General features: G+C 36.9%; 1 protein-coding gene across 1 annotated transcript in view; it reads right to left on the minus strand.

Annotated features, from left to right (window-relative positions):
* Positions 1-27,944, minus strand: part of LOC150079412 (uncharacterized) — a 178,054-nt gene that overhangs the window by 125,419 nt on the left and 24,691 nt on the right. Inside the window, exon 2 of the mRNA XM_090383056.1 lies at positions 23,438-23,715. Coding sequence (XP_090239182.1) covers positions 23,438-23,715 — 278 coding nt within the window. The remainder of the gene's footprint in view (positions 1-23,437; positions 23,716-27,944) is intronic.

Consider the following 27,944-nt stretch of genomic DNA (forward strand, 5'->3'; position numbering starts at 1 on the left):
CATGCTGTGTCTGAGCTATAACTGAAGTCTTGTCTAAATGATCCTGCAGTGCTTCTTTAACCAGTGCCTCCATTAATTTTCCTGGAACAGAAGTTAAGCTCACAGGTCTATAATTACTTGTGTCAGCCTTTGATCCTCCTTTGTGAATTGGGGTCACATTTGCACATTTCCAGTCTATGGGTACCTCCCCCTGAATCCAAGGAAGCTCTCATAATTATGGCTAAGGGTTTGCTTACTTCCTTTGCTGCCTCCTTTAATATAACTGGATAGATCCCATCCACCCCGGGTGCCTTTCTTGTGTTTATCTTCAACAGTTTCTCCCTCCACTTTACTCCCAGTTATTTCAAGATTCTGTAGCTTACTGCTAGGGTTGAATACACCTCTGGCATTCCCCTTGCTGAATAATTCCTCATGTGTGAATGTCGATGCAAAATATTCATTTAGTTTGTTAGCTACCTGAGCAGGATCATCAACAGTTGACCCATCAATATCAAGTGGACCAATCTGATTCATCCCCTTCCTTCTAGAGTTTACATAAGTAAAGAACTCTTTGCTGTTTTTCTTTGCATCCCTTGCCAAGGATTTCTCGTAATCTGCCTTCACTTGCCTAACCTCCTTTGTAACTTGGTTGCATATCAACTTGTATCTATCATAGGCTTCTGTGTCATGTGTTAATTTGTAAGTATCCCATGCATTTTTCTTCTCTGCCATATGTCTCATTAGTTCATCTGACATCCATTTTGGCCTAAACCTTGAACAATATTTCTTAGTTGGTATGTAAAGCCTAGTTGCTTCCAAGATAAGTTCTTTGAATGCTTCCCATTTTGAATTTGCTGTTGGTAACATCATCAGTTGGTCCCACTGTATAGAATTTAAATACTGTCTCAGTCCATCGTAGTCGCCTTTACGGAAGCAATAACCCTTCCCTTTACCCCTAATGGTAGTTACCTCTTTGAGTAAATCCAACTTCAGCACACTGTGATCACTGCCACCTAGTGGTTCATTTATCTGCAGATTCTTAATGCATGAAGAATCACTGCTGATAATCAAATCAAGAGTATTACTCCCTCTAGTTGCCTCCTGAACATGCTGATGTAGAAAACAATCATCCAATAAATCCACAAAAGCTCTGCTAGTGTGTGAGTAACCAGCCCCCAAATTCCAGTCAATATCTGGGAAATTAAAATCTCCCATTATAAGACTCTCTGATTTACTGGCCCACTCTATTTCCCTGTACAGTTCCTTATTATACTCATCAGAGTCATTAGGCCTATAGCACACTCCTACTCTCAATTTTGATCTCCCAATGCTTATGTCACACCAAACTGACTCAACACTGCACTGTCCAGCAATGTCGACTGGCTTCACTTCCTTGGTTTTTATGTGTTTCTTAACTAATAGCATAACCCCTCCCCCCTTCCTATCCTGTCTATCCTTTCTGTAGACGTTATTTGGGGGATCCTTCCCCAGTCAAGGGCCAGATCCTAGCGCGGCAGCTGCGTTATACCGGAGCACTTCTCTATTTTCCCTTCGCGAGCCGCATGGTGACCATACAGTCTCGCAAACAAAGGAAGACAGAGAATAACGCTAAATTCTAAATCCCAAAAGAAAAGCAAAGGTTTCTCACCAAGGCACTCCAATAAGGTTATCTTCTTGTGGAAATACATTGTAGCACTTACACTGTTGATTAAATACTTTTTTTTTTTTTTTTTTTTTCCTAATTTCCAATGTTCAGTTTCTTAGAACAAATGTCACGAAATCTTCTCAGGCACTGTAATCGGCTGATACGTATTTTCCTGAAGTAAACAATATTCCCTGTGGGAACGGGGTTATTCTTCAAAGGGACAGTGAAATGAAGGTCAATCTCTGTTGCAAGTGGAAGAATGTAGAGTGTCTTCGTTCGCACGTTAACCCTTCAGGCATTTATTCCAACTGCTATTGTAAGTTGCAGGCTTATCATGTTGAAGGAATGTGAACTTCCGTATAGAAAAGTTAGAAACAAATATGGATATAAAAAATTACCTGATCATACTAGACATCAGAAGGCACTCGAATTGGATCATGCATGACATCTGGATTCTATCAGTATAAAAATTCCATACTATGGAGCCAGAGATCACCACTTAAAAACACAATAATGCGGAGCACTGATTTAACCAGCCGCACATAGGAAGATACATTCTGGGACGCTAGTTTGCGTAGCAGTAATGAGTGTAAGGTGTAAGGTGTAAGGTGTATTTAGTGTCAGACGGCACCAGGGGTTTCCCCCATCTCCGTGTTGCTTTCATTGTGGGTGTACCAGTTCACTGGGAAATGCCAGAGATTTAAAAGTGTGTGGGCTTTGTATCTGTGTGATGTCGTGTACCGTTGTTCATCTGGTCGTTTAGCCGCTGGACAGTAATGAGTGTGTGAGAATGAAAAATGCTATTGAGATTGGGCAAAAGACAAACAGAAAATCAACTGTTGGATTTAGCAGTGCCTTCAACCAGCAGCGCCAGTGCCGCTACTTCTAACAATAATGTATCCGAAGTGAGTATTAATTATGTACAACAGAACATTTCTCCAATTGCAGAGAAGATGAGTTTAAATGATCAAGCTCCTTTTCATTACACTAACTACTATTTACATAAGAACGTGCATCGAGAGTTCAAAAGATTTATGAAAAACAATTTCTGTTCTGTATGCTACATTTGCAATCGTCTATGGTTCAAAACAACACAAAGAAACCAACTGCGAAAGATACACCATTGATGCACACTGCATTTCCTGATTTTGATGTCAATGGGATCCTTTTGTGTAACAGCTGCAGAGAATCACTTAAGAACAACACCATTCCAGCGTGATATAATTGCAGAACAGCGTTGTCTGCCCAGAAATTCCATCACATTTGCTAAAGTTGGATTTAGTGACAGAGAGGCTTATTTTTCCTTGCCTACCATTCGTGCAAATAGGGTGCCTGAGATTCACATACAGACAATATGGCATTCTGATCCAACCGATCAATGTCAATGGGATCCTTGTTATTGTTGTTATTTGTTTTTTAGGAGCATTAGCAACTAAGGCCATATTACTCCGGGGATATGCGGTGGTCATTCCCTGACCTTTCTGCATTCTCCGTTTTTGGTGGTCACGGGCTCGAACCCTGGTCTAATCAAGAAGCGTGTGCTACACACTGCTGCTCTTGCCCACCTGGCTACAGAGGCACTGCGATCCTTGTCATAAATCCACGAGATAAATGTCAATGAATGGGTGAAATTGGAAGGTTTTTTTTTTTTTTTTTTTGGCTGATGCTGTATAAGCTCGCTTTCTTGCATCAAATGCCTCTGCTAATGCACCTGTTTCAGTCAACATGATGGTCCATTGCATGCCAAGGAAGATTGATGATGATCACTGTATAAACCCAGCGGCTCACATCTGGTGAGTATGGGCTTGGCACACCCAGAGTCCTGAGCTGGATATCATCATTCTTCTCTTTCTTGGTGATTCCCTTTTACTTCTGATTCTTGTTCTCTCTCTCTCTCTCTCTCTCTCTCTCTCTCTCTCTCTCTCTCTCTCAGGATAATTCAAAATTTTTTTTTTTTTTTTTTTTGGCTGGTGCAGCATAAGCCTCAGGCTTCCTTGCACCATATATGGCTAATAATAATAATAATAAATGTGCAAATAAAATGCAAGAAAATACACAATTTGAGCTATTTGATTGGGTTAGTAAGAAAGTGAGTGGTTAAAGCTTGGCTTCTATATTTGGTTGACATGCTTCTCTATCAATTGTATCAAATCACGATAGATCAATTATTCTTTGATTACGGTCACATGGAAATTAATTTGGCTAAAGATGACATAAGCGAAGCGGTTCCAATCGAGGAAGGTCTCATTGCCCAGCAGCAAATGTTCTTGTGGAGTAACGATAAATAACTTAGAATTGCCCTAGGAGAAACTAACATACTGCAGAGCTCACTGTTTGACAAGCATGCAGAGGAACTCTCCTTTTCCAGAATTAATCTTGGACAATTCAGAACTTTCAGAGAGAATTTCACGTGACTCCATTCACAACGGCAATGAGCGAGCTCACACGATCTAACCGATGCGGTGTTACTTCATATCATTTCCTTTTCGTAGCAATAAAGATAACGAGAGACTCTTTGATGGTGGTTTTCAACTACACAGGTAAAGATATTAAAGTTACCAATGGGAAAGTTCAGTTCAAAGAATACATTAACAGCTGTATAGAAAACAATTTGGCCTTCCTAAGGACAATTTCAAACTCAACCTACTACTGGGCTCAACAAAAGTGTGATCTATTCACTATAATTAGACAGCTCGGCCAACCTACAATGTCCTTGATTCTGAGTGCCAATGAAATTGGCTAATGACGCTAACTCACTAACTTTGATTTGGTACATCATTTCCAAATATAACGTCATTTCCATTGTACAAATATCGGCTAATGATGCTAACACACTAACTTTGATTTGGTATGTCATATCTGGAAGGACATCATTTCACATCATTTTCGTAAATGACGATGAATACTACAGTCCAAAATGTAGTAGGTGCCACCAAAGATGTTTTCACATAAAAAAAAAAAAAAAACCCTTCGCATTTCACTCACCCATTTGCTCCAAAAGTGTGTCCAGCTCTTCCTTGAATTTATTTAAGATATCAACTTAAATAACTGATGGAAGTTTGTTCCAGCAACCACCCTCTGGCTAAAGGCAAATTTCCACACATCTATTCTACAACTGTCTTTCCTCAATTTGACTTTATACACCCTCAGGTGCATAATCTGAGGAAGAGGAAGAATACCATCAGCACTGAGCTTGCCCAAACCATTCAAGGCCTTACACATCTCAATCAGATCACCCTGAGGTGCCCAGTCTCCAGGCTCTGCAATTTGCGGAGCATAAGCAACACATGGACAAATTATGGAAGCAGTTTCAGAACTATACAGACAGAACTGCATACTTGAGAGCTCGAGTCAAGTTTAACCACCAGAAATCCAAAGCAATTAAATCATACCTTGAAGAGACGATATGCACCGAGAAAGTTCCATATAAGGATACTCCATCATTGTTTTCCCAAACAACTGGATCTCCCAAAGCTGGCTTGATTACATTATTTACCACCAGTAAGGTTTACCACCAATGTCAATCAAGATGATCAACCCCAGATACCAACCTAACACCAACTTTGATTCACTGACCACCATACTAATATCAAGACAAAAGTTGATTACTGCCATAAACTCAATTACAGCAACATCTACTACTGTACCTGACAGGATCCCACTATTTATGCTTAAGAGCTTGAGTTCTTACATCCTACAAGCTGTATTACATATTTTTAACTTAGTGCTCTCAAATAGCTGCTTCCCTCACCAATGGAAGGAACGCCTAGTCAAGCCGAGGCCAAAAATTCGAACTCCATCACTGGTGAAACACTACAGGCCGATCTCAAAATCATCCTGCCTGTTGAAGCTGCTACAAAAAAAATACTGTTGCCAATCCTTACCAAGCAGCCCCCACAAATTCACTATGCATTCCCACACAGATCAACTGTGACCAATCTACTAGCAACTAATAACAGAATCCTCACAACCTTTGAGAATAGAGAAGAACTAGCACCATGCACATCTCATTTCTCCCAAAGCTACTAGAGAATTACTATCAAATAGGTGGGGACACCTTAGTTTTCCTCACATCTTCATAGTGGGTGGCCAAGGCTACCTACCACTATTATAACCTGAGTCTCAATCAATGTATTCTCTTTCTCAATTCAATTCAATGTCTATTCTTATGTTATATATTTTATTAACTAATGGTCAGTACATTCACTTAATGTTTAGTACACTCATTTCATTTCTTTATTTTTTTCTAATACTTTATTTATTATTTTTTATTCTGGTATTTTTTTGGTTTATTCAGGGAACCTTGACTTTATTTTACATTGTTAACTCATGGCCACTGTACTGTGATGGGCAGTTGCAACTACACTATTATGTAAATCATTATCTCTGTGTTGCAATAAAGATTTCTCTATCTCTCTCTCAAGCCTTTCTTGTTAAGGGCACTCTCTGTTCCCTTCACCAATCTTGTTGCTCTTCTCTGTATTTGTTCCAGCAGCTCTGCATCCTTCCTAAAATGAGGCCTCCAGAGATGTATGCAGTACTCAAAGTGTGGCCTGACCATTGGCTTATTCGAGGGGATAATCACCTCCTTATCCCTGCTAGCAAAATTCCTGTATATCTCTGACAAAAACCCAAGACTGCACAATTACCCACAGGTCTTTTTCATTTTCCACTACCCCGACTGTAGTAGCACATAGTTAGTACATTACTCTGGGATTACTGCTACCCATATATAGTACTTTGCATTTGCCAATGTTAAACTTCAATCGCCATTTCTCAGCATATCTGCCTAATTTTTCTAGATCGTGTTTCAGTAGCATACAATCATTTACCTTCCTGCCAACCTTTATATCATCTGCAAACTTGGACATTAAGCCTGATATGCCTTAAAACTATGACACATTATTTAACAACCTTAAGGATCGCAAACTTGGCAAAAATGATAAATTATTCTCATTGGATGTTACTTCTTTGCACATGAACGTAAATGTTGAGGTAGTCTGAGTAGTGTGTAAGTGGGGGGGGGCATTGTTGAGGCCATGTTATGAGGAGCTGGGTATATTCTTTCCATGTGTATGCTATTTCCAAAAATTTCATTACTGCACACATCATGACCTCCCCACCTCTTACTACTGAATACACCATGAATTGTAAAACTAATAGAACAAACTTATCAGTGAAAAGATTTATGACTCCCAAACACTTTCTCATTCATTTCACAAATATATGTGATGTCAGTTGAGATTTCAATAATGGCCATTTCCACTTAGTCTGCCAAGCCTCACTTACCTTTCCTGACAGAATCCCAATTATTGGCTGATTTAACCACTGCTCATCTCAGTTGTCCTTATTGTTCTCTGAACAATTCCTTCTGCTTCAAAAGTGGTACTTGTGCATATGTCCACTCTGATATTCCCTGTCAAAGACTTGGTAATTTGGAATCTCCTAATATCAATCTTCTCTAGGTTAAAATCTTTCTGTTCCATTTTGTCAAATTCATCTGTTGTATTTCTTATTCTCCCAAATCAGTAATCACTCGGAATTCTTTAGCTTCATTTCTTTGAGACTTGACTGCCTCAACTCTAAAGTTTCCTAACAGTGAAGCAACTTTCCTTGGTCATTTTAATGTTCACAACTCCAGCTGGCTTCTGCTATCTACACACATGGAAGCTGGTTGAGATGCTGAGGCTTTTGCAATCACTAATGACTCCACACAGACTGTTCACTTACCTACCCAAATATCAGACAATCCTAACCACAAAGACCCAACACTCGATGTTTTTCTCACAAACAATCCTTCCAACTACACGGTTAAAGTAGTGGCTCTCTTCAAGTGAGCGGTTGTCTCCAATGGATCTCCTCCAGTGGTCTTGTCTTTTATCTAAACAAGGTTTAGATAAAGGACAAGATTTTAAGACAGTGTCTCGAATAAAGGATTTCACTAAATACATAAATGTTCTAAGGCTGTTCAAAATAAAATGTTGCATATCACAACTGGCTTACAATCTACAGGTTCATTTTCTGTCTAAATTAAAGCTTGCAACAATTGTAAAGTAGCTATTAATCAGTCCAAACCAGATTTATAAAAGGGTAAGGGCAGAAAACTTCTTGTCCGAATAGTAGTTAAGCATTCTGGTCTCTTACCAAAGCTATTGGTTGAAAACTTTGCCCATCTCTATCCCCACCTCTGTTAAAATCCCATGGTTATATTGCCACTGAGCTAATGATAAAGTCAACTGAATAGTATCCTACTTTTCTTCTAACTCTTGTATTGATGATCTTGGTAAATCACCTCCTACCATTCCAGTATATTTCATTCAATGCTTCCCACAGGAAAAGATATCAGAAGATATCAGAAGAATGCTGAACAATTTTGATGCTTAGAGCTCCAGGTCCTGATGGTATTTCTCCACTTGTTCTCATAACCTGTGCTCTTGTTCTGTGTTACTTTTTTACACTGGTGTTTTCCCTTCTGCTTTGAAATTTGCTTATATCAAGTCATTCCTAAAAAGGGTGACAAATCCCTCCCATTCAGTTATCATCATCCCATTGCAATTATTCCTACACTTTCTAAAGTAATGAAGAAATCCATTAACCACCAACTCCTAAACAATTTAGAAACTTTCCATCTGATCAATGATCATCAGTATGGATTCTATAAGTACCAACCCGCTGGTGATATACTGGTTTATGTTACTCATCTATGGACAAATTGAATGGAAAAATTTGGTGAAACATAAGTAGTTTCTCTTGATATTTCAAAGAGCTTTTGATCATAATTGGCATAAAGGCCTTCTAAATAAGTTTCCATCCTGTGGATTGCCAACTGTTTTTCTGTAATTGGGTATTCAGTTTCTCTCTGACCACTTACTGCGGGTTATGATAGACAGCTCCTTGCCTTCTAACTTCTCTACTAATGCTGGTGTTCCCCAACGTTCAGTTCTTCCTCTCACTCTTTTTCCATTTGTATATTAATGACTTTTCTTCCAGCGACTGGAAATCTCATCCATAGATTTGCTGATGATAGCACATCGCATTGTATCTTCCAGTTCAAGAAACTTTGCCCTGCACAAACAGCTTCAACTTCAAAAATATTTACTACCAATTCCTTAAATGCTGATCTCCATGTAATGGTCTCCAGTAGGGAAAAGAAAACTTTGTTAATTTCAATCTTACTAAAACTCAGTCCTGCCTTATATCTTGCAAAGAAGTATTATTCTGCTTATCTCAGATGACACATATTTCTAGACATGGTTGCATATCTATATTAGGGATTACCCTGACTTCTAATCTCTCTTGGAATAAACACATCACAAATATTGCTTCCTCTGCATCTAAAAAACTGGGTTTTCTCTGTTTGCTCTCACTATTACTTTTCTTCTAAACAGCCACTCAACTCTGTAAAAATTCTCAAATACACCCTACCATGGAATGTTCCCACATCTGGGACAGTGTCCCCATAACCTTTCAAGGCCTCTAGACTCCACTGTAAAGAGAGCAGTTAGGTTAATTAATAACCCATCTCTTACCAAATCTCTCGACTCTGTCTCATAGATGTTGTTTCTGCTGTATGCCTTTTCTATAGATGCTTTCATGGGCATTGTTCTCCTGAACTGGTTTCTATAATCCCCCCCCTCTCTTCCAAACAAGTCCAAACACATGCTGCACCTAGTCAGCCTACTTTTACTGTCCAACTTCAAATTCATAGAGCCAACTTTTTTTCCTCCTCATTAATTCCTTCAACTTCCGTTTTCTGAGGAAACCTCTCTTCCATATATATTTCCTAAAAATTACAATCTACAGAGATTCAAGTCTAATGTCAACAAGTATCTTCTTTCATCTTCTCAACCTTCAACACATGCATACAACACATGGTACAAAGTACTATAGGGTCTAACACCTTTCGTGTGTTTGGTTTTTATAAAAAAATAAACCTCTCTTTCTTCTATTGCTTGCTTCCCACCATCAATCCACTTTCTTGTTCATTTACTACCAGTCATTTTAAATTCAAATATCTGTTTAATTAAATGACCTTCTCCCATTTTTTCTACATGATTGCACTATCTTAAGTTTGTTTCACTTGTCTTTGATTTGTGTTAGATGCAATTTTCTTTTCTTTTTTACTTCCTCATTTGTAATATAATCTTGTCATTGCTTACATATTTTACTTCCATTTATTGTCTTAAAACCCTCACTAAATATTCAAATTTTTGATCAAATATGTTAATTCTTATGAGCTGCATAAGTTAAAATATCTCCATAATCTCCTGTATTATTATTATTATTATTATTATCATTAGCCATATGGTGCAAGGAAGCCTGAGGCTTATGCTGCACCAGCTAAAAAAAAATGTTTGAATTACCCGAGAGAGAGAGAGAGAGAGAGAGAGAGAGAGAAGTAGAAGGGAATCACCAAGAAGAGAAGAATGATGATATCCAGCTCAGGACCCTGGGTGTGCCAAGCCCATACTCACCAGACATGAGCCCCTGTAGATTGTTTCGAGATACACAAAATTACCAACTTGTTCCAATTTTTATTTATCTTTTGAAACCTTGTTTAGCCTAATTTCAGCTAATTTCATAGCTCACCTGGGGATTCTTTTCTTTGTGATCGATGTAAGGAGTGCACCGATCTTAAATTACAATTTGGTGCACTGATGGAACAATTTGAGCCACTGAAAAAACGGGTGCTTGCCCTCCAGAACAATGCATCTGGGAGCTCGTCAAGGACTCAAGACTCCAGCAATCTACCAAGTGATGCACATCCAATTCGGGCCTCAAAACAGAAAAACCAAGTGCAAACTCCTCTGGTTAAAGAGGACATTGTTTTATTAGGAGACTCCATTGTCGGGGAAATGGGGAATATTTTTTGTAATAAGGATAGGTGGAGTAGAACCAGGGTATGTCTGCCGGGAGCAACTATTAATGATGTCACCAACAGATTGTCAGATTTTAAGGGGGGGGGGGTAAAGAGAATATTATTATTCATGTGGGGACTAATGATATTAAACGTACACGATCTGACGATTTGTTGGAAAAATACAGGACCATGCTGAGGAAATGCAGCGAGCTAGGCCACAATGTCTATGTTGTGTCTGCAATTCTGCCCAGACACGATAGGAGGGATTATATGTTAAAAGCCTTGTGGATTAACTCAAGACTTGAAGGACTCTGCAAGGCTTTAGGGGGGAAATTTCTATCAGAATGGCCCACACTTGTAGGTAGAAGGAATTTGTTTTGTAGAGACGGGATACACTTAAACAAAGGTGGTGCAAAAGTTTTTGCCAGTATTATTGAGGATACCTTAAAGGTTCAGGGAAACTGCTAGTTAGGGGGAATGTGGGTAATACTGACACACGTTTATCTGATAATATTGGTCAAAGTAACTCTTGCACATACCTCAAGTTTTTATCTGTTTCCCCAACTGGACATATTATCTAGATGTTCTGGGGGCAGAAACGTTTCAAGTGAATGGGTAGCTAATGCCACGGAAGAGAGCCTAAAAAACTTAAAGGGTTGTGTTAGGGTAGTTAAATATACAAGAACAGTAAGTCTTAATTGTTTATATAGTAATGTTAGAAGTGTTGTAAATAAAATGAGCGAATTCGAACTGCTGGTTAAAACAAGTAACGCGGCCATAATAGGGCTTACGGAGACATGGTGCCACCCGGAAATTGGGGATGATGAGTTTCAGTATGGCTTGTATAATGTATTTAGGAAGGATAGGGTAGATAGAAGTTGTGGTGGGGTAATGCTTCTTATCAGAAGCAGCCTGAGTGTGACAATAGCTTTCCTGGATTCAGACGTTTCACATGCTAGTATAGAATCTGTATGGTGTGAGATAGTTGGAAACAAAGATATAATGCGAGTAGGAGTAATCTACAGACCAGGTGATTGTGAAGATTATGATGAAAGCCTCTAACATGCAAATGGAATGGGCAAGTAAGCGTCAATGTCTTATTATGGGTGATTTCAATTTGCCTCTAATTGATTGGAGTAAATGGGAAGGAAACTCGACATGGGGAACAAAATTTTTAAATCAACTAGATGACTGTTATTTGTATCAACATGTCAGGGAAAGTACTATAGAAAAGAATATCCTAGACCTCATCATCACCCATGAATCAGATGACAACAGGGCTGACAGTAGAGGAACCAATAGCAGGAAGTAATCAGGGAGTTCTACGGTGGATGATGATGATGAGAGCGGTAGCAGTAGTAAAAAGGCAAAGGAATGGGTTTTAATTTCAGAAAAGGAAATTGCGATGCCTTAAGGTACTACATAGCCTCTATTAACTGGGTAGATATTGCACAGAGAATGAATACAATTGAACTGTGGTATGCTTTTAAAACATTAATCACAGATGCCTTGAATGCGTATTTACCATTAAAAAAATACTCCACGAGGAGGGTTCCATGTTGGATGAATAGTGAAGTTGCCACATTACTTGAGCAGAAAAAGGTGGCATGGAAGGTTACAGAGTAATAAAAAGAACTGAAGCCTATAACAGCTACAAGATTATCTGTAATAGAGCCACAGAAAAGATTCAACAGGCAAAGGCAGTTTATGAGAAATCACTAGCAAACAGAGCAAAGAGGGGGGATAAGGAATTCTTCACATATATAAATGCCAAGAAGAGCAGGACAAACCAGATCGGACCTTTATGTAAGGGAAAGGGGATAGTATTAAATACACCAGCTGTCATAGCAGATGAACTCAACAGTTATTTTGCATCGATATTTACAAATGAAAAACATTTTGTGGCAATGGGAAATTGTGGGAGCGAAGTTGAAAAATATGTAATTAATGATATTGAAATTTCACAAGATTATTTAATGAAAAAACTTTCGAGCCTACAGGCCAGTAAGGCTCCTGGAGTTGATGGAATATACCCTATAATCTTAAGGGAGGTGGCAAGTGAGTGCATTGAACCATTGAGGCTAATTATGTGAGCATCACTAGACTCTGGGGAGATTCCGTTGGATTGGAAAAGTGCAAATGTATCTCCCATACATAAAGGTGGTTCTAAGAGTGAAGTGGGAAATTATCGACCTGTCAGTCTGACTTCAGTGGTAGGGAAAATCATGGAGGTAATGATCAAGGGTGGAATTCAGGATCATTTGGATAGAATTGAAATTCTCAAGGATGCTCAACATGGTTTTGTAAAGGGTAAATCATGTTTAAAAAATCTGGTTCACTATTTTGAAAGGGCCACTCACGAGCTGGATTTAGGGAATAATTTCGACATTGTTTATTTAGATTTCAGCAAAGCTTTTGACTCAGTCCCACATGAGCGGTTGCTTTATAAGCTGGAACTGGTTGGAATCACTAGGAAAATCCTTAAATGGATAGCAGGATGGCTTCAGGCCAGGGGGCAGAGAGTTGTGATAAACGGCTATTCCTCAGATTGGGTTAATGTAAGCAGTGGGGTTCCCCAAGGATCAGTATTAGGACCACTGTTGTTTTTAATTTTCATAAACGCCATCAATGAAGGGATAGAGGGCGTGATGTCTAATTTGCAGATGATGTTAAAATTGGTAGAGTAGTTGATGATCACTGTCAAGCTGAGCTTCTTCAGAGAGACCTAGATAGACTTCAGGAATGGTCAGAAAAATGGCAGCTATGCTTTAATCCAACAAAGTGTAAGGTATTACACCTGGGAAACAGTAATCCCAAAATAACTTATTCACTTGGTGGAGTTCAACTAAACCCAGTACTGGAGGAAAGGGACTTGGGTGTTACGATATGGTCAGACATGAAATTCTCTGAGAATTGTAAACAGGTTACAAGGAAGGCCCATGGTGTCCTATCGATGATCTATTGAACTTTTGCAAGTAGAGATAGGGACGTGATAATCCCATTATATAAGGCTTTTGTTAGACCACACTTGGAATACTGTGTTCAAGTATGGAGACCGCACATAAAGAAAGACATTGAGATTCTTGAAAGGGTGCAAAGACGGGTAACTCGCCTGGTGAGATCGGCAAAAGGGCGTCCTTATGAAGCAAGACTTCGAATATGTGGGTTGCAGAGTTTGGAAACTAGACACCTTAGAGGAGATTTGATTGAGGTGTTTAAGGCTCTGAGAGGCATCAGTAAAATGAACGAGGACGAAATTTTCAAGATTATAAATGATGCTAGAACTAGGGGACATAGGTTACGGGGGGAAATGTTTAGATTGGACTGCAGGAAGTTTTATTTTAGCCAGCGAGTTATAAATTACTGGAATAAGTTTCCTACATGGGTGGCAGAGGCTGATAGTTTGGGGAAAATTAAAGGTCGGTCATCTGGATAGTACCTTTGGGTGAGGGAAGTGCATAGGATGACAGATTTAATTTCCTTTTCTTTTATTAATATTTAATCGTTGTTTTATTCGGGTTTTTTTTTTTTTGGCTGGCAGCATAAGCCATAGGCTTTCTTGCACCATGCGGCCATTACTAATACTAAAACATTATTGTTCTTTTCCAAAGCTGTACTCAACAATACTTCTAACCCTCTTCTCTAGACACTTATAGAATTTACCTGGCATGCTAAGTAATGAAATTCCTTTGCAATTCTGCTTTATTTCCTTTTATTATATATTGGTACAATACGCGAAAAAAGGGAAATGCTTTCCTTCAATTTTCTGTAACTTGTCCTTCAGAAAACAACCCCTGGATAATATGTTTTAACTATCAAAAGTTGCAACTACAACACTATAGTGTTGTTGTAGTTACAACTTTTGGCATTTCAGGTGTAAGCAAATTTCCTCTTCTTTAGTGATATATTCAGTTCTTTTCTTTAGAAATTCAAAATATTTTACTCCATGCTTCTAAAATATCCTTTTCTTATGATGTTTTAACTTCATCCTTATCATTTTTAAATATCTTGATTATGATTTTTTTTATTGCTTGCTTCACATTGACATTCTAAACTAAACATCAAAACATTTTCCCATCTTCCTGATGTTTTTTTCTGTCTTCTCATGATTCATCTTTAACCTCTTTCATACATCTTAGGTCCTACATCTCTCTCTATTCCAATAAAAATTTTCCAATAATTTTTCTTTTCTCTAAACAAAAAAATATTAGAAATTTTATCTAATAATTAACCCAAGGTGAACCCAAGAGACAATCTAAAAATTAGATTGGGTTGTAATTTGAATTTTCTATCTTTATAAACTTTCTCATCAAATATCACTTTTGTAGCTTCCACTAGTTTTCTTATGTTTTTAAGTAAGGGTTTCTATATTGAAAGACTGTTCATAAATCTGGGACTTTATCAATTTTTGTCTGTTTTAACACTTTTTTTTTTATCTCTCTTATTTTTGGTGCTTAGTAACATTTTTGTGGAAATAAAAATTAAATGCATATAATAACAATAAGATTTATTAAATTTTGGGGTTAATATATTAATACTTTTAAATATACATTAAAATTTAACATTTAAATTTAACTTTAAGGGCGGAAAATTAGTTTCCCGACACCAGACTCTAGCACTGCTCATTTGGTAAACAGACGGTAGATGTTATCAGTCTGGAGCCAAAATCGAGAAGGATATATTGATTGAAAGGTAGGCATGGCAAACGATGAAATGATTGATGGTGGGCACAACAGACAACAAGCTACTTTGTAGTCATTGGTTGGCATTATAATGTGTATTTATGAGTAAAGAACAGTGCATAATAGTTTTGTGATGAATGGTAAACAGGTAATAGTAGCAATGAATCTTTTAAAGATGGAAGAAATTTGTAAGGAAAATGAAACGCTGGTTGATTTTTTGATGAAAACTAAATTAATAAAAGTTTCATTCCGTTCATTTTTTTGTTCTTCATTGCCTTTTCTCATTATTAAAAGCAGATTTTTGGAGTTCACGAGTGCTTTTACTATATTGTTGATTTAGGTTTGGTTACGAAAAAAGGAAAAGGTTCCTTTATTTTTCGTTATATTTTGTAGCCTGATCTTAAATGGTAGGTTAGGAAATAATAGAAGAGGTTTCCATATATTTCGTGACTTAACCTTAAAGGAAATAATAGGAAAAGAAAGAAAGATTATATATATATATATATATATATATAGATATATCTATAATAGAAACAATTTATAAATATCATATGCAATATAATCCAGATCGGATTAATGCCATCTATATTAGACAGAACATTACATCCGTCGTAATATAATTTTTTGATTACAGTTTAAGTAAATTAGGTATGTGCTGTTTAATAGTATGTTATGTTAGATTAATATCTAACATATTAATGTATCTAACATAATTCGGATACCACTAACATATTAATGGTGGTATCCGAAAATATAAATCCAATTCTATATAAATATAAGAACATATGTATATTAACTAGCTGCCCAAAATATACCCTTAGATCAAAGCACCAATTAACTCTATAATAGTGATACCAGCCGCCGTGGCCAAACCTAGTAAAGAATAATCATTAGTAAAACAAAGTAATAATAGTATAATACATAATGTTAATTATAGGTAATTGGATACATTGAAAGGGACTTTATCGAGGGCTAACCCTCTCAATATATCCCACTCATAATTAACAGAACTATCAGTTTCTGTTGTCATCTGCCTGATTAACATGGTCAAATATGTAATATTAAAAGTTTAGTGATTAAGTAGATAATTTAGTTGTTAACAGGCGAGATGACATTTAGTCCGACCGATAGCTAAAATTCATATATAGAAAACTTGAGGAAGCAATTATTTAGAATAAAGAGAAAAGAAAACCAATATCAACCTATAATTTTCATATAAATAGGTACAAAAGAAGTTATCGCTAAAATATGGAGAACGGAAGTAAGGTTTAAGTATAGTAATAGTACCTGAGGTACTATTAACTTAACCACTAAACTTTTAATATTATATTTGACCATGTTCAACAGGCAGATGACAACAGAAACTGATAGCACTGTTAATTGAGTGGGATATATTGAGAGGGTTAGCCCTCGATAAAGTCCCTTTCAATGTATCCAATTACCTATAATTAACATTATGTATTATACTATTATTACTTTGTTTTACTAATGATTATTCTTTACTAGGTTTGGCCACGGGGGCCGGTGTCGGCTATTATAGAGTTAATTGGTGCTTTGATCTATGGGTATATTTTGGGCAGCTAGTTAATATACATATGTTCTTATATTTATATAGAATCGGATTTATATTTTCGGATACCACCATAATATCTAACATAATATACTATTAAACAGCACGTACCTAATTTACTTAAACTGTAATCAAAAAATTATATAGAGTCCACCTATGATTTTAAAGAAAAAAGGTTAGGTTACCCCCTCCATTTCGGGAGGGGTTCATGCTCCCATGGGATTCAAGTGGAGGTAACCTGACCTTTTTTCACCATTATGGAAAGCGTTCATTAGGGCAAATTACCATTGAGGCAAATGACCATTAGTGCTTCTGAGTGCTACTAAACCGATGTTATCGTGTGTTGTGTTAATGCACTAATCAGCACATCATTTACCACACCTACCTGTCAATCAATATATCGTTCTTGACTTCTGCTGCTCCAGACCGATAACACCTACCATCTGTTCACCGAGCGAGCAATGCTAGAGTGCCATATCGGGAAACTAATTTTCCGCATAAGTTATTCGATGTTTCTCGTCATTCTCGTGTTGGCTTTCTTTACCTTCGCCACTTTAATTTTAAAGCCAAACATTATAATCTTTTTGATATCTTTATCTGTGGTAAAAAAAAAGTTCAAAAAAAAACATAGTAAAACTGACTTGCATCCTGCCTACAGTGTCATTTGTTGGCGTACTGCTTCTTTCGAAGTTTTATTTTCATGTTCAAGAAGCCCATTAAATTATAATAATGTAGTCAATTATGCTTTTATTGTTTCTATTATGTTTTCACCACATAAACTTGTGGGTGTCTTTATGCTGTGTATATAATTAAGAGTACACATCCTGCACAAGATTCTAGCAGCTTAAAACCATTCTTTTTGCTAGGCTTATCTTTCTAAATTTTTAAAAAATATGTTTGTTTGTTGTTTGGTTTTTAGGAGCATTAGCAACTAAGGCCATATTGCTCCGGGATATGCGGTGGTCATTCCCTGACCTTTCCGCATCCTCCATATTTGGTGGTCAAGGACTCGAACCCCGGTCTAATCAAGAAGCGTGTGCTACGCACTGCTGCTCCTTCCCACCTGGCTACGGAGGAGCCTTTAAAAAATATCTTAGTAGAATTAAATGTCACTTCTTACTAACTGATATTTAAATCTGCTAATCATTAGTGTTCCTTCTTTGTCATTAGTTTTTACCATTCTTTCTAATGTATTAAACAACTATTCTATTTTTGCTTTTCTTGGGTCTTCAACTGGGCTGAGTGCACAGAAAAATTTCATTGGCCAACTTCCTATTTTAAATTTTGTCCATATAACTTTAGTGGATAATGTTTCTAAGCCAATTAAATTTATTCTGGTTAAATAAGATATAATGCAATGCAGCAACAGCTTTTAGAGCTAGTTGGGAAGAAAATTTAATTGATGTGATATCAGAATAATAGATTATAGTTGTTTACATAAAAAGCTGTTTAAATACTCCCATCTTCATCCCCTTGGTTTCTGAAATATCTACTATTCTGATATCACATAGATACAATGCTCTTGCCAATTCTGCTTTTTTTTCGATTTAAGCTTCTAATGCTGATGTTATCTACCTTGACGAGTCTGTAGGTTATTTTAGTTTATGAAGTTTGTAGGTTACTTTAATTAGCAACCCAATTTTGACCTACAATAATATTTTTGTTTCATGTTTGTAATTTTCACAGGGAAGGCTGAGGTAAGAGTTTTGAAAACACTGAGACTATAAAACAGATGCCTATAAATACAGAATGATCCTTTTACTGCATAACCCAGAATTTTGTTAATAACTCTTTTATTAATGCAGGAAATGACGTTAAAATCAGTAGAGGTATACCTGAGGTCATGACAATTTTGCCATTGACATCTAGACAGACTTGCACCTCACATACCACATTTGTGAACATATGCTATAATGGATATAATTTCTTGGTGAATGTTTGTATTCATTTTGTCTATGGTGCAAAGTTTATTCCAGTGCACTTTACCCTTCAGCATGCACTACAGAAAAAAGTCAAATGGAAACAAGTGTGGGGGATTTGAGGGACCACACACCTTTGAAAACTACCCTATCAGCAAAAAGCTTCTCCTAAACTTAAATGTGATGTGTGACAGTGGCTTCATCATTTTGGTTTTTTTTTTTTTTGGTAGTTGTTGGCGCATCGGCTTCTGTGGCCATAGTGCACCTCCCAAAGTTTTTGCAGTACTTTGATCCAAGCCCGAGGCGGGATTCGAACCCGCGACCTTGGGGTTGCCAGGCAGGCACTTTACCCACCTGGCTAGCCTGGTCGGCTTCATCCTTTTGGAAATAACTCCATGTAAACTCAATATCATTTAACTGAGAGGGGCATGTTTGCCTGTCAGCATACCTCAGACAATCAGGTTTACTACAACCAATCTGTGTTCTGCAGTGAAAGACTCATCCTTGTAGAGTACAAAAAAAAAACTTTGCTTATTGGAGGCTTGAAGTGGTGGAACCCATGTTTAGTCTCTAAAGCTAAGTTCCGGTCAACCCTTTCCCATCTCTTCCATCATGCAGTATGATTGATGACTTTTGAGGTTATGATGAACATCGTGGCGAGATCCAATATTCCTTACATTTCGAGGGTACAGCTCTAAAACGGTGTTCGCAGGCAAGCCGCTAGTTAGTACACCGGACCGAATCTATTGGTAACCCTCTAGGAGGCTTCCGGATCAGCTAGTGTATAATCTTGCTACCTCTACTCTGCCAGCTAGTGACTAGAGGGAGTCGTCCAAGTAGTGTGTATGCAGGGAGCATTTTCGAGGCCACGTTATGTCAAGGATCTGGGTATATTCTTACCATGTGTACGCCATATCCAAAAATTTCATTACTTCATACAGCATGTGCCACCTACTTTTTCTTACTATTGAATACACCATGAATTGTCAAACTAATAGAGCAAGCTTATCTGCGAAAAGATCTAAACCTCCCAAAACACTTCCTAATGCATTTCACAAATATACGTGGTCTCAATTCTAATCCCAACAATGTCAATTTCCACTTGCAGTCTACCAAACCCCATGTACTTTTCCTGACAGAATCTCAGCTATTGGTTGATTCAACTACTGCTCATCTCAGATGCCGAAATTATTCACTGTATGATTCCTTTTGCCTCAAAGGTGGTACTTGTGCATATGTCTGTTCTGATATTCCTTGTCAGAGACTTGGCAATTTGGAATCTCGTCTCTTTGATCTTCTCTTTCTTAAAATCCCTCTACCTCATTGTGCCAAATTCATCTGTTGTCTCTACCGTTCTCCCAACTCCACTAATCACTTGGAGCTCTTTGACTTCCTCTCCTTGCAACTTGACTTTCTCCAGTCCAACTTTCCTAACAGTGAGGTAATTTTGCTTGGTGATTTTAATGTTCACAACTCCAGCTGTCTTCCATTTTCTAGTCATACTGACCCAGCTGGTCGAGATGCTGAGGCTTTTGCAATTACTAATGACCTTGCACATATTGTTCATTTACCTACAAGAATACCGGACAATCCTAATCATACAGCCAACACGCTTGATCTTTTCCTCACAAACGACCCTTCTAAGTATACGGTCGAAGTGAGAAGTCCTTTAGGCACTTCAGATCACAACTTGGTGATTGTCTCTTCTCCAGTGGAGCCTTTATCTCATGGCTATTCTAAACCTTGTGTTGTTTGGCATTACAAGAATGCAAAATGGGATGACCTGCGAGATTTCTTTTCTTCTATTCCTTGGTCGGATTACTGTTTCAAAAGTTCTGATGTCAACATTTGCTCAGATCGTGTCAGTGAAATTATTCTTGCAGGAATGGAATCCTTTGTCCCACACACTCCACTTTAAAATCTCATCCTTTATCTAAACCTTGGTTTTCCAATAAATGTGCTAAGGCTGCTCAAGAGAAGAACGTTGCATATCGTAATTGGCTTGTTTCTAATTCTTCGGTTTCATTTTCTGCCTACACCAAAGTTGCAACAATTGTAAAGCAGTTATTAATCAGTCCAAACTAGAGTTTGAACAAGCTAAGAGTAGAAAACTTGCTTCTTGCCCTAATGGTAGCCGAGCATTCTGGTCTCTTGCCAAAGCTATTGGCCGTAACTTTTGCCCAACTCTGCTCCCACCTCTGTCCAAACCAGATGGTTCTGTTGTCACTTCAGCCAAGGATAAAGCTGACCTGCTAGCATCCCATTTTTCTTCCAACTCATGTATTAATGATCTTGGTAAAACACCTCCCACTATTCCCAACACGCTCCATTTAATGCCTCCTGTGGCCTTCCGTCAAAAGGATGTCAGAAGGATTTTGACGAATCTTGATGCTAAGAAAGCTCTAGGTCCCGATGGTATTTCTCCACTTGTTCTCAAAACCTGTGCCCCTGAACTTACTCCTATTCTTTGCCGCCTTTTTTCACTTTCTTATTCAAAAGGTGTTTTTCCTTCTTCTTGGAAATTTGCTCGTATCTAGCCAGTTCCTAAAAAGGGTGACAAATCCCTTCCAACTAATTATCGTCCCAGTGCAATTACTTCTACTCTTTCTAAAGTAATGGAGAAATCAATTAACCGCCAACTTTTAAACTACCTAGAAACCTTCCATCTGATCAATGATCGCCAGTATGGATTCCGTCAGTGTCGATCCACTGGTGATATTCTGGCTTATGTTACCCATTTATGGGCTAATTCAATGGAAAGGTTCGGTGAAACACAAGTAGTTGCTCTTGACATCTCAAAGGCTTTCGAACGTGTTTGGCATAAAGGTCTTCTAAACAAGCTTCCATCTTATGGTCTGCCAACTGTTTTTTGTAATTGGTTATCCAGTTTTCCCTTTGATCGCTCACTGAGGGTGATGGTAAATGGCTCTCTATCTTCTAATTTCTCCACTAATGCCGATGTCCCCCAAGTTTCAATTCTTTCCCCCACTCTTTTCCTCTTGTATATTAATGACCTTCTTCCATTGACTGGAAATCCTATCCATAGTTTTGCCGATGAAAACACATTGCATTCCACTTTCCATTTTGAGAAACCTTGTCCTGCTCAATCAGCTTCAACTTCTCAAAAATCTGCTACCAATTCCTTAAATGCCGATCTTCAGGTAATTCTCCAGTGGGGCAAAGACAACTTAGTTGATTTCAACCCTTCTAAAACTCAGTCTTGTGTTATATCTCACAAAAAGGATTCTTCTGCTCCTATGTTTATCTTTGGTGACACTCCGATTTCTAGGCAAAATGATACATCTCTTTTGGGGATTACCCTGACTTCTAATCTTTCTTGACACAAGCACATTACAAATATTGCTTCCTCTGTATCAAAAAAACTTGGTTTTCTCTTTCGCTCTTGGCGTTACTTTTCTTCCAAACAGCTGCTCACTCTGTAAAAATCACAAATCCACCCTACCATGGAATATTGTTCCCACATCTGGGGTGGTGCCCCCAAAACCTCTCTCAGGCTTCTTGATTCCATTCAGAAGAGGGCAGTTAGGTTAATTAATGATTCATCTCTAACAGAGTCTCTCCACTTGCTGTCTCACAGACGTACTGTTTCTGCTGCATGCCTCTTCTACAGATATTTCCATGGGCACTGTTCTTCTGAATTGGCTTCTATAATTCCCGCTCTGTCTTTCAAAACAGTCCGAACACGTACAGCCACCAGTCAACATCCATTTACTGTCCAACTTCAAATTCACAGAACCAACTTTACATCTTCCTCGTTTATTCATTCAACTGCCATTTTCTGGAACAACCTTCCTTCATACGTATTTCCTGAAAATTACAGTCTACAGAAGTTCAAGTCCAATGTCAACAAATATCTTCTTTCATCTTCTCAACCTCCAACCCAAGCATGATACTAAGTACTATAGGTTCTAATACCTCTCGTGTTTGGGGTTTACATATAAAAAAAAAATAAATAAATAGTAGTAATATGTACATTCCTCTTGTGGTTGTGGAAAAAAGAGAGAGAGAGAGAGAGAGAGAGAGAGAGAGAGAGAGAGAGAGAGAGAGAGAGAGAGAGACAGACAGACAGACACTGTTTCACCCATCCATTCACTCCAACAGTTTGTCTAGTTTCAGCCTTGAATTTATATAAGCTGCCAACTTCCAAAATGGCATATGAAAGTTTGTTCCAGCAATCAACCACTCACTGCCTAAATGCAAATTTCTGCACATCTATTCTATTAATAAAGGCTATTAATAATATGGATGGAAAATCAGATTCAGAAGAAAGTGCCCCTGAATCTAACAGATCCAGGGGCACTTGTTTGTTGTTGTTTTGTTTGTTATTTGGTTTTTAGGAGCATTAGCAACTAAGGCCATATTGCTCCGGGAATATGCGGTGGTCTTTCCTTTGACCTTTCCGCATCCTCCGTATTTGGTGGTGATGGGCTCGAACCCCGGTCTAATCAAGAAGCGTGAGGGGCACTTGTTGACTCAACACTGCACTGTCTATCCATGTAAACTGGATACACTTTCTTAGATTTTATGTATTTTTTTTAACTATCAGCATGACCCCTCCCTCCCTCCCTCTTTATCCCTTTTTATTGTACTCTCCAAATTCCAATTCTGCATTCCTTATCTCTGTGTGACCAGCACCTCAAATATTTATTACAGAAGAGTAAATTATAATCATATTGCCAATAGAAATAATAATAATATTACTTGCTTATGTTATAAATAATTATTGAATTTTTTAAGGAACAATCCAATGTTATTGATTACCTGTCCACTCACAGCTGCATTTATATTACCAGCATTTGTATTTGTTAATACAGTAGTTGCATTGTTAGTTCTGCAAACTGTTGCAGAAGGGTGCAGTAACTGTGTTGGTATTTGTCTGGCTACATTGAGACCTGTAATTCCTGGTATAGTTGTCATCTGTGGCATATTTGTGAAACATGCCAGTGAAGGAGCTGTAAGCACATGTCCTGTAGAGGCATTTGGTGATTCCAGTGACATTATTTGATCCACCTGAACAGCACCAGCTACTGAAGATGCACCTTAAAAGGGATATATTGCAAATTTTCAAAAATGTCCACTTTTAATTCAAAGTATATTCAAACTGCTTTCTGCTTTGAATTATTAATTTTTATATATTAATAATTATTAATGAATACTTACTGCTTATATATTATTATTATATATTGCTTATGTAATATATAAAACCAATTATTTTGGAGCAATACAATAATAATGACATCTGTAACAAAAAAATTTATTCACTTGTAAAACTGCTGGTGTCCGGAAAATGCCAATTCTTAGAAAAGAATCAGTAGAACAACAAAAAATCTCCTATAACACACTGTTTACAAGAGATTTAGTCTGACTCAAAAGATGGATTATACATATAATAAATAATACAAATAAAGTAAATGTATATATTTTATCAATACCAGGGTTGTCCAACTGATGGCCCACACATAGTGCTCAGGATGGGTTTGTATGGCTCTCAAGTGTTTCCAGTTTTTTTTTTCTTTTTCAGCATTTAGTTGGATTCAATCTAACAAAAAATCTAAATAAATATGTATATGTGAGAGTACACTCTCAATTTAATGTAACTTGATTTAATGGATTTAGAAAATAATGGACAGTGTTCATTGAATCAGGCTTGTCATCCATACAGAAACCTAACTGCTTCTATAACTGATGGTACATAAAAAATTTAAATATTCTCATGATAAAGCAAATTTCACTCATAGCTAATGAAAAGGAAGGCTTTGGTAAATTCAACAAAATACAGTATTACAACATTTTTTTTTGTTCTAGAATGGCACTTTTTTATGATAATCTAGTAACTTTGGTGATTACTATCAAGAGATAACTACAAATTACTATGCTATTCACCATGATTGTTACCTTTCAATAATATCACATTCAAGACCTTCTGCCTGTTCCTTAGTCACTACTTCTTTTAGCACCATTTCTCTGTGATCAGGATACCCAGAAAGTAAGAGAAGGGAGATGACATCATTAAGAGAGTGATTTATCCCTAATTGGTTAATCAGAGAAGTCCAGTAACCATACCTTAAAATCTGTTCTCTTGTGTTTATATACATTCATTTTAATTCGTGGGTATACAAAAAAACAAAAATGGAATTTTTTTTCAATTTATGTTCTGTCACTGAATAGATACATCCATATGCATCTATATTATTTTAAAATATAGGAAGGGATATAGATGTAATTCAAATTAATTTAATGTTATGGCTGGAATTTAGTTTAATATAACCTCCGTCTCAGCAATTACATTTTCCCGTGACCACATGTTTTTGCATGCAACACGTCTTCTCCTAGTCAGGGGAACTGTGCCTGAAATACCACATTGAATTCAGAATAATTATAAATTCTTATAGTTTTTTCCTCCTTTTACTTTTATGTATGGATTGTGACCAGTTTTTTGAATTTGTCTCTGATTTGCATTTTTTATTTTCCTATAAAGTAATATTCCCATAAATCTCCACATATTTACTCATGGTTTTGTCAAACATTCTCTGCAGAAACTCACTGTTAATAAGGTTGTGTGATGCCTTTCAGTTAATCAACAAATTTCTTTTTTCAGGCAATAAGCTGCAGCCTATTAAATAAGTTTTAATATTAATCAGGTAGCTCAAATTAATGTTATGTCTGGAGTTGGTTTTTTACCTACACATCTAGGCAATAATAGAATTTTGTTCCCTCTCTACCAAGACAACTTGAAATAGCAGTTTCCCCATCTTCTTCTTCTTCAATTTCCATTTTGAACTTAATAGCTTTATGCCTATTGTTTATGTACTCAAAAATTTGTTTTAATTATGGTTCCCTATGTTCCCAAGACAGAAAATAGCCAAAGCGAAGTCAATCAAGTGCCAGATGAGCCACTTGCTTGACAAGTTAAATTCATTAAACAGTATAAGGTTAAATTTGTTAAGCCTTTATTTTAATTATTGTGTTATATCTGATATATACCCATTTGATTTTGTGTTCCAATCCCATTCTCTGTATTATTATTATAAAATATTATCACTATAAAATTAGTAAATACTAATAATTAACCACCACTCAATATTTATAAGAAAATAAAACTAATACTGTAATGATAAAAATAGGAATGCACAAGAGCAATTGGAGATCCTGCCTAGCCAATCAGATAAATTATTATAGTGCAGTCATTAAGCAGTTAGATGCAGGTAACAACTTTACATTATATATATCTAGACTTCATTAAACCTTTTGTTATGGTCCTGCATGGAAGGTGCTACATAAAATGGAAGAAGTTGGAGTTATTAGTAAGGTCCTATGCCAGATTGCAGGGTTGTCATAAATGGTCAATCTTTGGGGTGGGATAGTGTAAAAAGTGGAACCCCACAGGGATCTGTGTTGGGCTGCCTCCTAGTTCTAATTTTATTAAGTGATATAGATGGTATGTTTTCAAAATTTGCTGATGATTTGAAAGTGGGTTAGGTGATTAACAATTTGAGCCAGATAACGTTATTTCAAAGAGATTTGGATCAGTTACATATATGGTTCAAAAAATGGCAATTAAAGTTTAATGGTTCTACAAGCAACCCTCATATAACACGGTACTTAGGTTCCTACGAAATCTCGTGTAGTGAAAAACTGTGTTATATGGGACTAAGAACCAGTACAAAAAGGGGATTACATTCCAAAAGCTACCAAAAACACACCACTTTTTTTTTTATAACTATTGGAAACTTAATTTTTATTAAAAATAGTAATAACTGAACAAATGCATTAAACTGCGAAAGATATATGTTAGACAATGTACATTCATTTAATTTTCTTCCTCTTCATTGCTGCTAAGCATAATCAAATGAGAACATTTTCTCTGTTGCAGAATATCTTCACCTTTTGAACTTTCTTCTGCAGCATCTAGATTTCATGTATCTTCTGCTCTCTTTAAAAAATCAGTAATCTGGGTTTGTTTGCTTTTGCTTGATAGAGCTTTGTAAATTTCATGTTATGGAGCTAAGCATTTTTGAAGCTCCCTTTTGAACTTTGTGCTCCTTTCAGTCGAAGGAGCTGCATTCAAAAAATAAGTTTCTACTTGCTTGGCTAAGTTTATGCCTTCCTGTATTCTTTTTAGCAAAATCTAGAACTTCAAAATTTTCATTTGTGCTATCATCCTCTGAATTTATTTGGTTTACCTCCGATGCCATTTCCACCAAATCCGTTTTGCCAGCCTCTTTTTCTACCAGTAATTCTTGAATGTCTTCAATAATCATATCATCAAAACCTTCCCTTCTAAACGACTTAGCAAGTTCTACTATTGCTCCAATTCTGTTTTCTGCCATATTTCATGAATGAACTAACTGTGGCCATACATTTTTCCAAGGCGCATTTAATGCCGATGGTTTTACTTCTTTGAGCGATAAAGTGATTCCGATACAGTGCACAATTTTCCGTTTCAAGGGGTTGTTTTCTGCCATATTTCCTAAATGAACTAACTCTGACCATACATTTCCAAGACATTTAATGCTGACGGTTTTACTTCTTTGAGAGATAAAGTGATTCCAATACAGTACACAACTAAAAAACGTTTCCATGCCTCCATCACTTCAATAGATTCAGAATCAATTTTTTCCAAAATCCACCACTGCGATTTTCTCATATATTGAGTTTTAAAGGTAGATATAATGCCTTTATCTCATGGCTAAATTAAAGATGTTGTGTTAGGTGGTAGGAACATTACTTCAACATTTGAATGACTTAAATATTTTGGATGGCCTAGAACATTATCCAATAGTAATAAAACTTTGAAATCTAGATTTTTTCCTGATGCATTATTGCACATAAGTAACGTTACACAATCTTTTGATGCCTTAAAACCTGGTGCAGTTTTCTCTTTTTTTTGAAATAAACATTCTATTGGGCATTTTTTTCACCAAAGACCTGTCTCATCGGCATTAAAACTAACTTGATGTGGTGTGTATCTGTGCTCTACAATCATTTTTTGAAATTTCTCTGCATACTATACTTCTTGGTAGCTTCATTATCAGCCAATGCACCTTTTCCTTGAATTCTTATGTTATGTAATGAGAAGCAGATTTTAAATTGCTTAAACCAACCTTTACTGGCAACAAACTCCAGGTTAACAGAAAATTCTCCATTTTCTTTTAAATGGTTAAAAAATTTTAGTGCCTTTTATTTAATTACATTGCTGTCTAATGTGATCTTTTTACTGCTATCATCAATCGAAATAATGAGTGCTTTCTCCATTTTCTCAATTATT

This window comes from Mastigoproctus giganteus, chromosome 10 (assembly GCF_048544385.1).
Source record: "Mastigoproctus giganteus isolate SK-2022 chromosome 10, ASM4854438v1, whole genome shotgun sequence".
Lineage (NCBI taxonomy): Eukaryota > Metazoa > Arthropoda > Arachnida > Uropygi > Thelyphonidae > Mastigoproctus > Mastigoproctus giganteus.